At 43.7% G+C, this 16258-nt stretch overlaps 1 protein-coding gene across 3 annotated transcripts in view; it reads left to right on the top strand.

The window, feature by feature from the left end:
- LOC106596771 (receptor-type tyrosine-protein phosphatase mu) overlaps positions 1-16258 on the top strand; it is a 548750-nt gene that overhangs the window by 152311 nt on the left and 380181 nt on the right. For all 3 annotated transcript variants that reach the window (XM_045714448.1, XM_045714447.1, XM_045714446.1), the window contains exon 4: positions 8363-8441. In XM_045714448.1, the coding sequence (XP_045570404.1) occupies positions 8363-8441 (79 nt within the window). The remainder of the gene's footprint in view (positions 1-8362; positions 8442-16258) is intronic.

Genomic DNA, 16258 nt, shown 5'->3' with positions numbered 1-16258 from the left:
GTATATCTCTCTCTCTCTCCCTGTATATATCTCTCCTCTCTCTCCCCGTATATCTCTCTCTCTCTCCTCTCTTTCCCTGTATAAATCTCTCTCCTCTCTCTCCCCGTATATCTCTCTCTCTCTCTCCTCTCTCTCCCTGTATAAATCTCTCTCCTCTCTCTCCCCATATATACCTCTCTCCTCTCTCTCCCCGTATCTCTCTCTCTCTCCTCTCTCTCCCCGTATCTCTCTCTCTCTCCTCTCTCTCCCCATATATACCTCTCTCCTCTCTCTCCCCGTATATATATCTCTCTCCTCTCTCTCCCAGTATATATCTCTCTCCCCGTGTCTCTCTCCTCTCTCTACCCGAATATCTCTCTCTCTCTCTCCTCTCTCTCCCAGTATATACAGTTGAAGTTCGGAAGTTTACACACACCTTAGCCAAATACATTTAAACTCAGTTTTTCACAATTCCTGACATTTAATCCTAGTAAAAATTCCCTATAGGATTGAGGTCAGGGCTTTGTGATGGCCACTCCAATACCTTGACTTTGTTGTCCTTAAGCCATTTTGCCACAACTTTGGAAGTATGCTTGGGGTCATTGTCCATTTGGAAGACCCATTTGCGACCAAGCTTTAACTTCCTGACTGATGTCTTGAGATTTTGCTTCAATATATCCACATAATTTTCCCCTCCTCATGATGCCATCTATTTTGTGAAGTGCACCAGTCCCTCCTGCAGCAAAGCACCCCCACAACATGATGCTGCCATCCCGTGCTTCACGGTTGGGATGGTATTCTTCGGCTTGCAAGCCTCCCCCTTTTTCCTCCATACATAACGATGCTCATTATGGCCAAACAGTTCTACTTTTGTTTCATCAGACCAGAGGACATTTCTCCAAAAAGTACGATCTTTGTCCCCATGTGCAGTTGCAAACCGTAGTCTGGCTTTTTTATGGCGGTTTTGGAGCAGTGGCTTCTCCCTTGCTGAGCGGCCTTTCAGGTTATGTCGATATAGGACTCGTTTTACTGTGGATATAGATACTTTTGTGCCTGTTTTCTCCAGCATCTTCACAAGGTCCTTTGCTGTTATTCTGGTATTGATTTGCACTTTTCGCACCAAAGTACGTTCATCTCTAGGAGACAGAACGCGTCTCCTTCCTGAGCGGTATAACTGCTGCATGGTCCCATGGTGTTTATACTTGCGTACTATTGTTTGTACAGATGAACGTGGTACCTTCAGGCGTTTGGAAATTTCTCCCAAGGATGAACCAGACGTGATGACGTCTACAATTTTTTTCTGAAGTCTTGGCTAATTTCTCTTGATTTTCCCATGATGTCAAGCAAAGAGGCACTGAGTTTGAAGGTAGGCCTTGAAATACATCCACAGGTACACCTCCAATTGACTCAAATGATGTCAATTAGCCTATCAGAAGCTTCTAAAGCCATAACATAATTTTCTGGAATTTTCCAAGCTGTTTAAAGGCACAGTCAACTTAGTGTATGTAAACTTCTGACCCACTGGAATTGTGATACAGTGAATTATAAGTGAAATAATCTGTCTGTAAACAATTGTTGGAAAAATTACTTGTCATGCACAAAGTAGATGTCCTAACCGACTTGCCAAAACTATAGTTTGTTAACAAGAAATTTGTGGAGTGGTTGAAAAACGAGTTTTAATGACTCCAACGGAAGTGTATGTAAACTTCCTACTTCAAGTTTATCTCTCTCTCTCCTAATATATATATATATATATATATATATATATATATATCCTCTCTCTCCCAGTATATCTATCTCTCTCTCTCTCTCGCTGTATCTCTCTCTCTCTCTCATCTCTCTATCCCTGCATATCTCTCTCTCTCCTTCCCTCTCTTTACTAATTATAATTGTCTTTTTTTGTCTTTTGAGATATTCCATAGCGAAAGGCAGAGGCTAACAATTATGGCCTCATTACACTCCTATTAAAATGAATTAAAAGGCCAAGGCAGTCCGTATCATCGCTGGCAGCAGAAACGAGCCAAAAGACCCCCATCCCCCCTCTCTCTCTCTCTCTCTCACCATTCCTTTTTCTCTCTCTAATTGAAATATTTAGTTTGTGCTACTGACATCAGTCAGCGCTGGCTAATAGCTTTGATATAATTCATTTGAACATCAATGATAGTGCAGGGGATAATTGTCTCTGACCCATCATTAAGAGAGGAGATGTGGGGTGATATGGGGAGATGTAGGGAGATATGAGAGGAGATGTCGGGAGATGAGGTGAGATGTAGGGAGATGAGAGAAGATTAGATGAGAGGAGATGAGGGGAGGTGAGGGGAGATGAGAGATGAGGAGAGATGAAGAGAGATGAGATGAGAGGAGATGTAGGGAGATGAGGGGAGATGTAGGGAGATGAGCGGAGATGAGGTGAGATGTAGGGAGATGAGAGGAGATGTAGGGAGATGAGCGGAGATGAGGTGAGATGTAGGGAGATGAGAGGAGATGAGGGGAGATGAGAGTAGAGGAGATGAGAGGAGGGGAGGGGAGATGAGGGGAGATGAGGGGAGGTGAGTGGAGGTGAGGGGAGATGAGGGGAGATGTAGGGAGATGAGAGGAGATGAGGGGATGTGAGGGGAGATGAGAGGAGATGTTGGGAGATGAGAGGAGGTGAGAGGAGATGAGGGGAGATGAGAGGAGATAAGGGGAGATGAGAGGAGATGAGATGAGAGGAGATGAGGTGAGAGGAGATGAGGGGAGATGAGAGGAGGTGAGAGGAGATGAGGGGAGATGAGAGGAGATGAGATGAGAGGAGATGAGGTGAGAGGAGATGAGGGGAGATGAGAGGAGATGAGAGAGAGAGATATTGGGAGAGAGAGGAGAGAGAGATACAGGGAGAGAGAGGAGAGAGAGATATACAAGGAGAGAGAGGGGAGATGTAGGGAGATGAGGTGAGGGGAGAGGAGATTAGGGGAGATGAGAGGAGATGTAGGGAGATGAGGGGAGATGAGAGGAGATGAGGGGAGATGAGAGGAGATGAGGGGAGATGAGGGGAGATGAGAGGAGATGAGAGGAGATGAGACAGAGAGATATGGAGAGAGAGATGCAGGGAGAGAGAGGAGAGATGAGAGGAGATGTAGGGAGATGAGAGGAGGTGAGGGGAGATGAGAGGAGGTGAGGGGAGATGAGAGGAGATGAGAGGAGATGAGAGGAGATGTAGGGAGATGAGGGGAGATGAGAGGAGGTGAGGGGAGATGAGAGGAGGTGAGGGGAGATGAGAGGAGGTGAGGGGAGATGAGAGGAGATGAGGGGAGATGAGATGAGAGGAGGTGAGGGGAGATGAGAGGAGGTGAGGGGAGATGAGAGGAGATGTAGGGAGATTAAGGGAGATGAGAGGAGATGAGGGGAGAGGAGATGAGGGGAGATGTAGGGAGATGAGGGGAGGTGAGAAGAGATGAGAGGAGATGAGGGGAGATGAGAGGAGATGAGACAGAGAGATATGGAGAGAGAGATGCAGGGAGAGAGAGGAGAGAGAGATACGGGGAGAGAGAGAGATGTACAGGGAGAGAGAGGAGAGAGTGAGATACGGGGAGAGACAGGAAAGAGAGAGATATACAGGGAGAGAGAGAAGAGAGAGATATATACGGGGAGAGAGAGGAGAGAGAGAGATTTGTACGGGGGAGAGAGAGAGAGATTTACGGGGAGAGAGGAGAGAGAGAGAGAGATGGGGAGAGAGAAGAGAGAGAGAGATTTATACAGGGAGATAGAGGAGAGAGATTTTTACATGGAGAGAGAGGAGATAGAGATTAATAATGGGAGAGAGAGGAGAGAGAGATACGGGGAGAGAGTGGAGAGAGATATATATGGGGGAGATAGAGGAGAGAGAGAGAGATACGGGGAGAGAGAGATACAGGGAGAGAGAGGAGAGATTTATACGTGGAGAGAGAGGAGAGAGATTTATACAGAGAGATAGAGGAGAGAGATTTTTACATGGAGAGAGAGGAGATAGAGATTAATAATGGGAGAGAGAGGAGAGAGAGATATATTCGGGGGAGAGAGAGGAGAGAGAGATACGGGGAGAGAGTGGAGAGAGATATATATGGGGGAGATAGAGGAGAGAGAGAGAGAGATACGGGGAGAGAGAGATACAGGGAGAGAGAGGAGAGATTTATACGTGGAGAGAGAGGAGAGAGATTTATACAGAGAGATAGAGGAGAGAGATTTTTTACATGGAGAGAGAGGAGAGAGATATATTCGGGGGAGAGAGAGGAGAGAGAGATACGGGGAGAGAGTGGAGAGAGATATATATGGGCTAGATAGAGGAGAGAGAGAGAGATACGGGGGAGAGAGGGGAGATATATGCGGGGTAGAGAAGGGGAGAGAGAGAGAGATGCAGGGGAGAGAGAAGAGAGAGAGGAGATATATATATATATGGGAGAGAGAGGAGAGAGATATATACGAGGGAGAGAGATTTATTCAGGGAGAGAGAGGAGAGAGATATATATGGGGAGAGAGAGAAGAGAGAGATATACGGGGAGAGAGAGAGATACAGAGGAGAGCGAGGAGAGGGATATATATGGGGAGAGAGAGGAGAGAGAGAGATAATGGGAGAGAGAGAAGAGAGAGATATATACGGGGAGAGAGGAGAGAGAGAGAGATTTATACAGGGAGAGAGAGGAGAGAGAGACATACGGGGGAGAGAGTAGAGAGAGAGAGATACGGGGAGAGAGAGGAGAGAGAGAGAGAGATATACGGAGGAGAGAGAGAAGAGAGAGCGAGAGATACGGGGAGAGAGAGGAGAGAGAGAGAGAGAGAGATACGGAGGAGAGAAAGGAGAGAGAGAGATATACAGAGGGAGAGAGAGGAGAGAGAGATACGGGGGAGAGAGAGGAGATAGAGATATACGGAGGAGAGAGGAGAGAGAGAGATACGGGGAGAGAGAGGAGAGAGAGAGAGATACGGGGGAGAGAAAGAAGAGAGAGAGATATACAGGGGGAGAGAGAGGAGAGAGAGAGAGATATGGGGAGAGAGAGGAGAGACATATGGGGGAGAGAGTAGAGAGAGAGAGATACGGGGAGAGAGAGGAGAGACAGATATATGGGGAGAGAGAGATACAGAGGAGGGACAGAGAGATATGGGGAGAGAGAGATTTTAAGGGAAAAGAGAGATATACGGGGAGAGAGAGAGAGAGATACGGGGGAGAGAGAGCGATACGGAGGAGAGAGAGAGATATGGGGAGAGAGAGGAGAGAGAGATATACAGAGGAGAGAGAGAGGAGAGAGAGATATACAGAGGGGGAGAGAGGAGAGAGAGAAAGAGAGAGAGATATATACGGGGGAGCGAGAGGAGAGAGAGATACAGGGGAGATAGAGGAGAGAGAGACATACAGAGGGAGAGAGAGGAGAGAGAGAGATACGGGGAGAGAGAGGAGAGAGAGAGACATACGGAGGGAGAGAGAGGAGAGAGAGAGATACGGGGAGAGAGAGGAGAGAGAGTTATACAGAGCTTTCGGAAAGTATTCAGATTCCTCCCCTTTGTTACATTACCTCATTCTAAAATGGATTAAGTTTTTCCCCTCATTAATCTATGATCAATACCCCATAATGATAAAGCAAAAACAGGTTTTTAGACATTTTTGCAAATGTATTACAAATAAAAAACTGCAATATCACATTTACTTAAGTATTCAGACCCTTTACTCAGTACTTTGTTGAAGCACCTTTGGCAGCGATTACAGTCTCAAGTCTTTTTGTGTATGACGCTACAAGCTTAGCACACCTGTATTTGGGGAGTTTCTCCCATTCTTCTATGCAGATCCTCTCAAGCTCTGTCAGGTTGGATGGGGAGCGTTGCTGAACAGCTATTTTCATGTCTCTATTATGTTAGATCGGGCTCAAGTCCGGGCTCTGGATGGGCCACTAAAGGACAGACAGACATGTAGAGCGAAAGGGAGAGACAAAGAGAGAGGAGGGAGAGAGACAGAAAGGGAGAGACAGAGAGAGGAGGGAGAGAGAGTGAGAGACAGAAAGGGAGAGACAAAGAGAGAGGAGGGAGAGAGAGGGACAGAAAGGGAGAGACAAAGCGAGAGAGAGGGAGAGAGAGAAAGAGACAGAAAGGGGGAGACAAAGAGAGAAGGAGCAAGAGAGAGAGAGAAAGGGAGGGACAGAGAGAGGAGGGAGAGAGAGACAGAGAGAAAGTCTGTCTGCCTGTCTGTCTGTCTGTCTGTCTGTCTGCCTGTCTGTCTGCCTGTCCCAGACTGTAGATTCCTGTGTGTGAACTGTAGCTTGTCTCTATGTCAGTACTGGAAAAGGAATTATATACCCGTCAGTTATTACAGTACAGAGGATAATGTAGGATTCTAGATTGAATATATCAGTTATGTCAGTACAGAGGATAATGTAGGATTCTAGATTGAATATATCAGTTATTACATTACAGAGGATAATGTAGGTTTCTAGATTGAATATTCAACGGTACAGAGGATAATGTAGGATTCTAGATTGAATATATCAGTTATTATAGTACAGAGGATAATGTAGGATTCTAGATTGAATATATCCGTTATTACGGTACAGAGGATAATGTAGGATTCTAGATTGAATATATCCGTTATTACAGTACAGAGGATAATGTAGGATTCTAGATGGAATATATCAGTTATTACAGTACAGAGGATAATGTAGGATCCTAGATTGAATATATCAGTTGGTACGGTACAGAGGATAATGTAGGATTCTAGATTGAATATATCAGTTATTACAGTACAGAGGATAATGTAGATTTGAATATATCGTTGGACGGTACAGAGGATAATGTAGGATTCTAGATAGTATGCAGTAGAGAGGATATGAGATTCTAGATTGAATATATCAGTTATTACAGTAGAGAGGATAATGTAGGATTCTAGATTGAATATATCAGTTGGTACAGTACAGAGGATAATGTAGGTTTCTAGATTAAATATATCAGTTGGTACGGTACAGAGGATAATGTAGGATTCTAGATGGAATATATCAGTTGGTACGGTACAGCGGATGTTCAGTATAGATAGTGTATGATGACATGTTAAACATGTGAAGGCTGGCCATGCGTCTATGTGAGGATATCTGCTAGTACATTTTTGCGGTGTTTACAGCTCTCTCCACCACTCCCTAGTTTTGGCGTTGGACTGGCATTCCATTTCCCTTTTTACCCACAATGCCGCCTGCTCACCACAGCTACAAAATTCTCTACCATCTACTTTAAACCACAGGGCATTACTCTAACATTCTGTATGGACCTGCCCTGGTCTGTCATCCGTTTATAGTCTGGGTCTCATCCCAGCTAACATTCTGTAGGGACCTGCCCTGGTCTGTCATCCATTTATAGTCTGGGTCTCATCCCAGCTAACATTCTGTAGGGACCTGCCTTGGTCTGTCATCCATTTATAGTCTGGGTCTCATCCCAGCTAACATTCTATAGGGACCTGCCCTGGTGTGTCCTAGTCTGTTAGCTGGTCTCATCCCCTCTCTGTCATCCCCTGTAGTCTGATCTCATCCCCTCTCTGTCATCCCCTGTAGTCTGATCTCATCCCCTCTCTGTCATCCCCTGTAGTCTGATCTCATCCCCTCTCTGTCATCCCCTGTAGTCTGGTCTCATCCCCTGTAGTCTGGTCTCATCCCCTCTCTGTCATCCCCTGTAGTCTGGTCTCATCCCCTCTCTGTCATCCCCTGTAGTCTGATCTCATCCCCTCTCTGTCATCCCCTGTAGTCTGATCTCATCCCCTCTCTGTCATCCCCTGTAGTCTGGCCTCATCCCCTCTCTGTCATCCCCTGTAGTCTCTTCCCCAGCTGTGTATGGGGATGATATTTCCACCGTGTTGTTATTACAATCATACATTTCAAAAGTGGGTGTTTTTGACCCTGGCTCCCGACTACATCTGATCCTTATTGTATTAATCACATCCGTCTGACACCGTGACACTCCCAGGGGAGGGAGGGAGGGAGGGAGGGAGGGGAGGGGAGGGAGGGAGGGAGGAGGGGGAGGGAGGGAGGGGAGAGGAGGGGAGTCTAGGGAGAGAGGAAGGGAGGGGAGGGAGGGAGGGAGGGGAGGGAGGAGGGGGAGGGAGGGAGGAGGGGGAGGGAGGGAGGGTAGAGGAGGGGAGTCTAGGGAGGGAGGGAGGGAGGGAGGGAGGGAGGGAGGGAGGGGAGAGGAGGGGAGTCTAGGGAGGGAGGAAGGGAGGGGAGGGAGGAGGGGGAGGAGGGGGAGGGAGGGAGGGTAGAGGAGGGGAGTCTAGGGAGGGAGGGAGGGAGGGAGGGAGGGAGGGAGGGGAGGGGAGGGGGAGCGGAGCAGAGAGGAGTGTAAGTGACATTTAGAAGTGTGAACATTTATCAGTGTTGCTGTGATATGTCTTGTCTCTCCTCAGATGGTGTTTGAGGTGGTGACCTCAGGGCGTCGTGGCCTGCTGGCCATCAAAAATGTGGTGCTCCAGGGCCATCAGTGCAGTAAGTCCCACTACACACACACATACACACACACACACACACACACACACACACACACACACACACACACACACACACACACACACACACACACACACACACACACACACACACACACACACACACACACACACACACACACACACACACACACACACACACCTCCCCTCTCCGCCCGCCGACATAAAAAACATCATCAAACTCTCCTCCTTGTCCTTTTGCTGACACCTCCAGATATCAATATAGTACAGAGACAGAGATACTATATCTTTCTCAAGGTGTTAGAAACACACAACAACAGCCATTTTCACAGCATCAGGCAATGGATATAAAACACACACTCTCGCAAGCACACACACACACACACACACACACACACACACACACACACACACACACACACACACACACACACACACACACACACACACACACACACACACACACACACACACACACACACACACACACACTCCTCCCTTTCCCTCCCTCCCTCCATCCCTCCTGAACAATATTTATAGCTATAGTCGACACACATAAAGCCCGTTGAGAATCTACTGCTGAAGTGGCTCTGTTAAATCTGTCCTTTGAGAGAGGGAGAGAGAGAGAGAGAGAGAGTGAGAGTTAGAGACGGAGAGGGGTGATGGAGGGAACGAAAGAATAGAGGAGAGAGAGAGGGATGAAAACAAATGGCACCATATTGCTGCATATAGCTTTTTTTTTGTATCTTCCATTTATTGTCTCTTTCCTTACGAGTGTTGGCCAGCCATAACCTCTGTCCTATCTATCCTCTCTTTCCTTAAAAGTGTTGGCCAGCCATAACCTCTCTCCTATCTATCCTTTCTTTCCTTAAAAGTGTTGGCCAGCCAAAACCTCTGTCCTATCTTTCCTCTCTGTCCTTAAAAGTGTTGGCCAGCCATAACCTCTGTCCTATCTATCCTCTCTGTCCTTAAAAGTGTTGGCCAGCCATAACCTCTCTCCTATCTATCCTTTCTTTCCTTAAAAGTGTTGGCCAGCCAAAACCTCTGTCCTATCTATCCTCTCTGTCCTTAAAAGTGTTGGCCAGCCATAACCTCTCTCCTATCTATCCTCTCTGTCCTTAAAAGTGTTGGCCAGCCATAACCTCTCTCCTATCTATCCTCTCTGTCCTTAAAAGTGTTGGCCAGCCATAACCTCTCTCCTATCTATCCTCTCTGTCCTTAAAAGTGTTGGCCAGCCATAACCTCTCTCCTTTCTATCCTCTCTGTCCTTAAAAGTGTTGGCCAGCCATAACCTCTCTCCTATCTATCCTCTCTGTCCTTAAAAGTGTTGGCCAGCCATAACCTCTGTCCTATCTATCCTCTCTGTCCTTAAATGTGTTGGCCAGCCATAACCTCTGTCCTATCTATCCTCTCTGTCCTTAAAAGTGTTGGCCAGCCATAACCTCTCTCCTTTCTATCCTCTCTTACCTTAAAAGTGTTGGCCAGCCAAAACCTCTCCTATCTATCCTCTAGTCTCTCAGATTGAAGTGTGAGCACTATCCTATGTATATGTCACTCTGAATAGGATTAACGAGCATCTCTTCAAGTGCTGCGTTGGTTGAGCTAATGAACATTGAACAACATGCGGGAATGGCTGCTGAATACATAATGCTTTTTGTAGCACTTTTTTTCCAGGAAACCCACGAGATGCTGAAGTGTTTAGGTTGATCACACTGTGTGTACAGGAGAGACTAGTAATGTAGACATAGAGGATTTAGTTGTATTCATCCCCTCCAGGCATCAAACAGTAGGACCAATTTATTTCAACTTACTTTGTCAAAAGTAAGGATGTTGTTTCTAAGTGGCTGGTTGGTTGGATTAGGAAAACGAGTTTACAACGTAGGTTTTTAATCCAGATTTCAACCACAAATCAACCATAGTATTTTCAAGGTTTGGTTTATTTCAAGTTGAATTCATGTTTGTCAACGACTCAATTTTTTTCCATATTTTGAATGAACTCAATCGAATATAAACCCAAAACTGCATGTTGGTTGATCAGATTTACTTGACTTGGTGGGTAGTTGGCTATAATATACAGAGAGAGTGTTTCTACATTTACCCACAGTCACAGTGTTATCAATCATGTTCCACATGTAGTGAACATGTGTGTGTTATCAATCATGTACCACAGGTAGTGAACGTGTGTGTGTGTTATCAATCATGTATCACAGGTAGTGAACGTGTGTGTGTGTTATCAATCATGTACCACAGGTAGTGAACGTGTGTGTGTGTTATCAATCATGTACCACAGGTAGTGAACGTGTGTTTCTAGGTGTTGAGGGATGTTATGTTCTGTTTAAGTACCAGCCTGGGAGTCTCATGTTCTTTAAGGCCATCCCAGGGGTGTGCTGAGGTTAGACGCCTCATAATGGTACGGCCAGAGCAATTTACATGACATACGGTTGAAGTCGGAAGTTTACATACACTTTAGCCAAATACATTTAAACTCAGTTTTTTCACAATTCCTGACATTTGATCCTAGTTAAAATTCCCCTGTCTTAGGTCAGTTAGGATCACCACTTTATTTTAAGAATGTGAAATGTCAGAATAATAGTAGAGAGAATGATTTATTTCAGCTTTTATTTCTTTCATCACATTCCCAGTGGGTCAGAAGTTTACATACACTCAATTAGTATTTGGTAGCATTGCCTTTAAATTGTTTAACTTAGGTCAAACGTTTCGGGTAGCCTTCCACAAGCTTCCACAATAAGTTGGGTGAATTTCGGCCCATTCCTCCTGACAGAGCTGGTGTAACTGAGTCAGGTTTGTAGGCCTCCTTGCTCGCGCACGCTTTTTCAGTTCTGCCCACAGATTTTCTATAGGATTGAGGTCAGGGCTTTGTGATGTCCACTCCAATACCTTGACTTTGTTGTCTTTAAGCCATTTTGCCACAACTTTGGAAGTATGCTTGGGGTCATTGTCCATTTGGAAGACCCATTTGCAAGCATGCTTTAACTTCCTGACTGATGTCTTGAGATGTTGCTTCAATATATTCACATAATTTTCCCATCTCGTGATGCCATCTATTTTGTGAAGTGCACCAGTCCCTCCTGCAGCAAAGCACCCCCACAACATGATGCTGTCACCCCCGTGCTTCACGGTTGGGATGGTGTTCTTCGGCCTGCATGCCTCCCCGTTTTTCCTCCAAAGATAATGATGGTCATTATGACCAAACAGTTCTATTTTTGTTTCATCAGACCAGAGGACATTTCTCCAAAATGTACAATCTTTGTCCCCATGTGCAGTTGCAAACAGTAGTCTGGCTTTTTTATGGCGGTGTTGGAGCAGTGGCTTCTTCCTTGCTGAGCGGCCTTTCAGGTTATGTTGATATAGGACTCTTTTTACTGTGGATATAGATACTTTTGTACCTGTTTCCTCCAGCATCTTCACATGGTCATTTGCTGTTGTTCTGGGATTGATTTGCAATTTTCACACTAAAGTATGTTCATCTCTAGGAGACAGAATGCGTCTCCTTCCTGAGCGGTATGACGGCTGCGTGGCCCCATGGTGTTTATACTTGCGTACTAATGTTTGTACAGATGAATGTGGTACTTTAGGCATTTGGAAATTGCTCCCAAGGATGAACCAGACTTGATTTCTTTTGATTTTCCCATGATGTCAAGCAAAGAGGCACTGAGTTTGAAGGTAGGCCTTGAAATACATCCACAGGTACACCTCCAATTGTCTCAAATTATGTCAATTATCCTATCAGAAGCTTCTAAAGCCATGACATCATTTTCTAGAATTTTCCAAGCTGTTTAAAGGCACAGTCAACTTAGTGTATGTAAACTTCTGACCCACTGGAATTCTGATACAGTGAATTATAAGTGAAATAAGGAGGACCTGAGCCCTAGGACCATGCCTCAGGACTACCTGGCATGATGACTCCTTGCTTTTCCCAGTCCACCTGGCCGTGCTGCTGCTCCAGTTTCAACTGTTCTGCCTGCGGCTATGGAACCCTGACCTGTTCACCGGACGTGCTTGTTGCACCCTCGACAACTACTATGATTATTATTATTTGACCATGCTGGTCATTTATGAACATTTTAACATCTTGACCATGTTCTGTTATAATATCCACCCGGCACAGCCAGAAGAGGACTGGCCACCCCTCATAGCCTGGTTCCTCTCTAGGTTTCTTCCTAGGTTTTTGGCATTTCTAGGGAGTTTTTCCTAGGGAGTTTTTCCTAGCCACCGTGCTTCTTTCACATGCATTGCTTGCTGTTTGGGGTTTTAGGCTGGGTTTCTGTACAGCACTTTGAGATATCAGCTGATGTGCGAAGGGCTATATAAATAAATTTGATTTGATTTGATTTGAAATAATCTGTCTGTAAACAATTGTTGGAAAGATTACTTGTGTCATGCACAAAGTGGATGTCCTAACCGACTTGACAAAACTATAGTTTGTTAACAAGAAATGTGTGGTAGGTTAAAAAACAAGTTTTAATGACTCCAACCTAAGTGTATGTAAACTTCCGACTTCAACTCCACGTAGGTTCTGCAATCTACAGCCTAATGATAAAACCTGTAGTCTAAAGCCCATAGCTGCAATCTACAGCCTAATGATAAGACCTGTAGTCTAAAGCCCATAGCTGCAATCTACAGCCTAATGATAAGACCTGTAGTCTAAAGCCCATAGCTGCAATCTACAGCCTAATGATAAGACCTGTAGTCTAAAGCCCATAGCTGCAATCTACAGCCTAATGATAAGACCTGTAGTCTAAAGCCCATAGCTGCAATCTACAGCCTAATGATAAGACCTGTAGTCTAAAGCCCATAGCTGCAATCTACAGCCTAATGATAAGACCTGTAGTCTAAAGCCCATAGCTGCAATCTACAGCCTAATGATAAGACCTGTAGTCTAAAGCCCATAGCTCACAATCTACAGCCTAATGATAAGACCTGTAGTCTAAAGCCCATAGCTGCAATCTACAGCCTAATGATAAGACCTGTAGTCTAAAGCCCATAGCTGCAATCTACAGCCTAATGATAAGACCTGTAGTCTAAAGCCCATAGCTGCAATCTACAGCCTAATGATAAGACCTGTAGTCTAAAGCCCATAGCTGCAATCTACAGCCTAATGATAAGACCTGTAGTCTAAAGCCCATAGCTGCAATCTACAGCCTAATGATAAGACCTGTAGTCTAAAGCCCATAGCTGCAATCTACAGCCTAATGATAAGACCTGTAGTCTAAAGCCCATAGCTCACAATCTACAGCCTAATGATAAGACCTGTAGTCTAAAGCCCATAGCTCACAATCTACAGCCTAATGATAAGACCTGCAGTCTAAAGCCCATAGCTGCAATCTACAGCCTAATGATAAGACCTGCAGTCTAAAGCCCATAGCTGCAATCTACAGCCTAATGATAAGACCTGTAGTCTAAAGCCCATAGCTGCAATCTACAGCCTAATGATAAGACCTGTAGTCTAAAGCCCATAGCTGCAATCTACAGCCTAATAATAAGACCTGTAGTCTAAAGCCCATAGCTGCAATCTACAGCCTAATGATAAGACCTGTAGTCTAAAGCCCATAGCTGCAATCTACAGCCTAATGATAAGACCTGTAGTCTAAAGCCCATAGCTGCAATCTACAGCCTAATAAGACCTGTAGTCTAAAGCCCATAGCTGCAATCTACAGCCTAATGATAAGACCTGTAGTCTAAAGCCCATAGCTGCAATCTACAGCCTAATGATAAGAGCTGTAGTCTAAAGCCCATAGCTCACAATCTACAGCCTAATGATAAGACCTGTAGTCTAAAGCCCATAGCTCACAATCTACAGCCTAATGATAAGACCTGTAGTCTAAAGCCCATAGCTGCAATCTACAGCCTAATGATAAGACCTGTAGTCTAAAGCCCATAGCTGCAATCTACAGCCTAATGATAAGACCTGTAGTCTAAAGCCCATAGCTGCAATCTACAGCCTAATGATAAGACCTGCAGTCTAAAGCCCATAGCTCACAATCTCAGCTACAATCAATAACACCATGGTTCTCCATGAATTAATTCACGGCCATCTAGCTTTAATCATCAATGCTATGTCACACAAAGCACAGGTCAGGTTGTTGTATGTAAATTATCTAGTGACCACAGGATCAAGCAGCTGAATTCCTACAAATATAATGTCAATGAGAAGGATTTCCATGGTAAAGGCACTAGTTTCTGCACTGCACACAAATGTAGCAGAAGCAGATCAATGAAAAAACACTTGTCACCGCGACGACGACGACGTGATAGATGTTTAAATGTAGAAATGTGGAGCGGATCAATACGCCGCTTAGGGAGTGGTGATCGGGTTTCTCTCTGAGTGATACTCATATGCTGCATTGATCGTGAGCTGCGTCCCCAAAAATGTCCACCCTATTGCCTATATAGTGTACTGCCTTTAACCAGAGCCAAAAGTAGTGCACTATATAGGGAATAGGGTGCCGTTTGGGATACAGACAGGGTCTAGAGGGGTCCTAGTGGAGCAGAGGCAATTAATTGTGTGCTTTAATAGGACCGTGTGGAATATGGGCTAGCTCTGAGATGTGATTAGTACTGCCTGTGTGGTCCATCACCTCCCTTTACAACGCAGCATTTAAAAAGACATTAGCAAACGATGAGAAAAATGGATTTGTCTGGTTTGCCATTTAGAGGAGGATTGACAGGTCAAAGTCATAATACTAAGTAATATTGATACTATGTCTTCTACTGTAATGTATCATAGACATAATACTAAGTAATACTGATACTATGTTTTCTACTGTAATGTATCATATAGACATAATACTAAGTAATACTGAAACTGTCTTCTAATGTATCATATAGACATAATACTAAGTAATACTGATACTATGTCTTCTACTGTAATATATCATATAGACATAATACTAAGTAATACTGATACTATGTTTTCTACTGTAATGTATCATATAGTCAATATTAGGTAATACTGATACTATGTCTTGTACTATAATATATCATATAGACATATTACTAAGTAATACTGATACTATGTCTTCTACTATAATATATCATATAGACATAATACTAGGTAATACTGATACTATGTCTTCTACTATAATATATCATATAGACATAATACTAGGTAATACTGATACTATGTCTTCTACTATAATATATCATATAGACATAATACTAGGTAATACTGATACTATGTCTTCTAATCTAATGTATCATATAGACATAATACTAGGTAATACTGATACTATGTCTTGTACTATAATATATCATATAGACATAATACTAAGTAATACTGATACTATGTTTTCTACTGTAATGTATCATATAGTCAATATTAGGTAATACTGATACTATGTCTTGTACTATAATATATCATATAGACATATTACTAAGTAATACTGATACTATGTCTTCTACTATAATATATCATATAGACATAATACTAGGTAATACTGATACTATGTCTTCTACTATAATATATCATATAGACATAATACTAGGTAATACTGATACTATGTCTTCTAATCTAATGTATCATATAGACATAATACTAGGTAATACTGATACTATGTCTTGTACTATAATATATCATATAGACATAATACTAAGTAATACTGATACTATGTTTTCTACTGTAATGTATCATATAGTCAATATTAGGTAATACTGATACTATGTCTTGTACTATAATATATCATATAGACATATTACTAAGTAATACTGATACTATGTCTTCTACTATAATATATCATATAGACATAATACTAGGTAATACTGATACTATGTCTTCTACTATAATATATCATATAGACATAATACTAGGTAATACTG

The sequence above is a fragment of the Salmo salar genome, chromosome ssa03 (assembly GCF_905237065.1).
Source record: "Salmo salar chromosome ssa03, Ssal_v3.1, whole genome shotgun sequence".
Classification (NCBI taxonomy): domain Eukaryota; kingdom Metazoa; phylum Chordata; class Actinopteri; order Salmoniformes; family Salmonidae; genus Salmo; species Salmo salar.
Note: the sequence above shows the minus strand (reverse complement) of the source record. Positions and strands in the feature narration are given on the sequence as shown.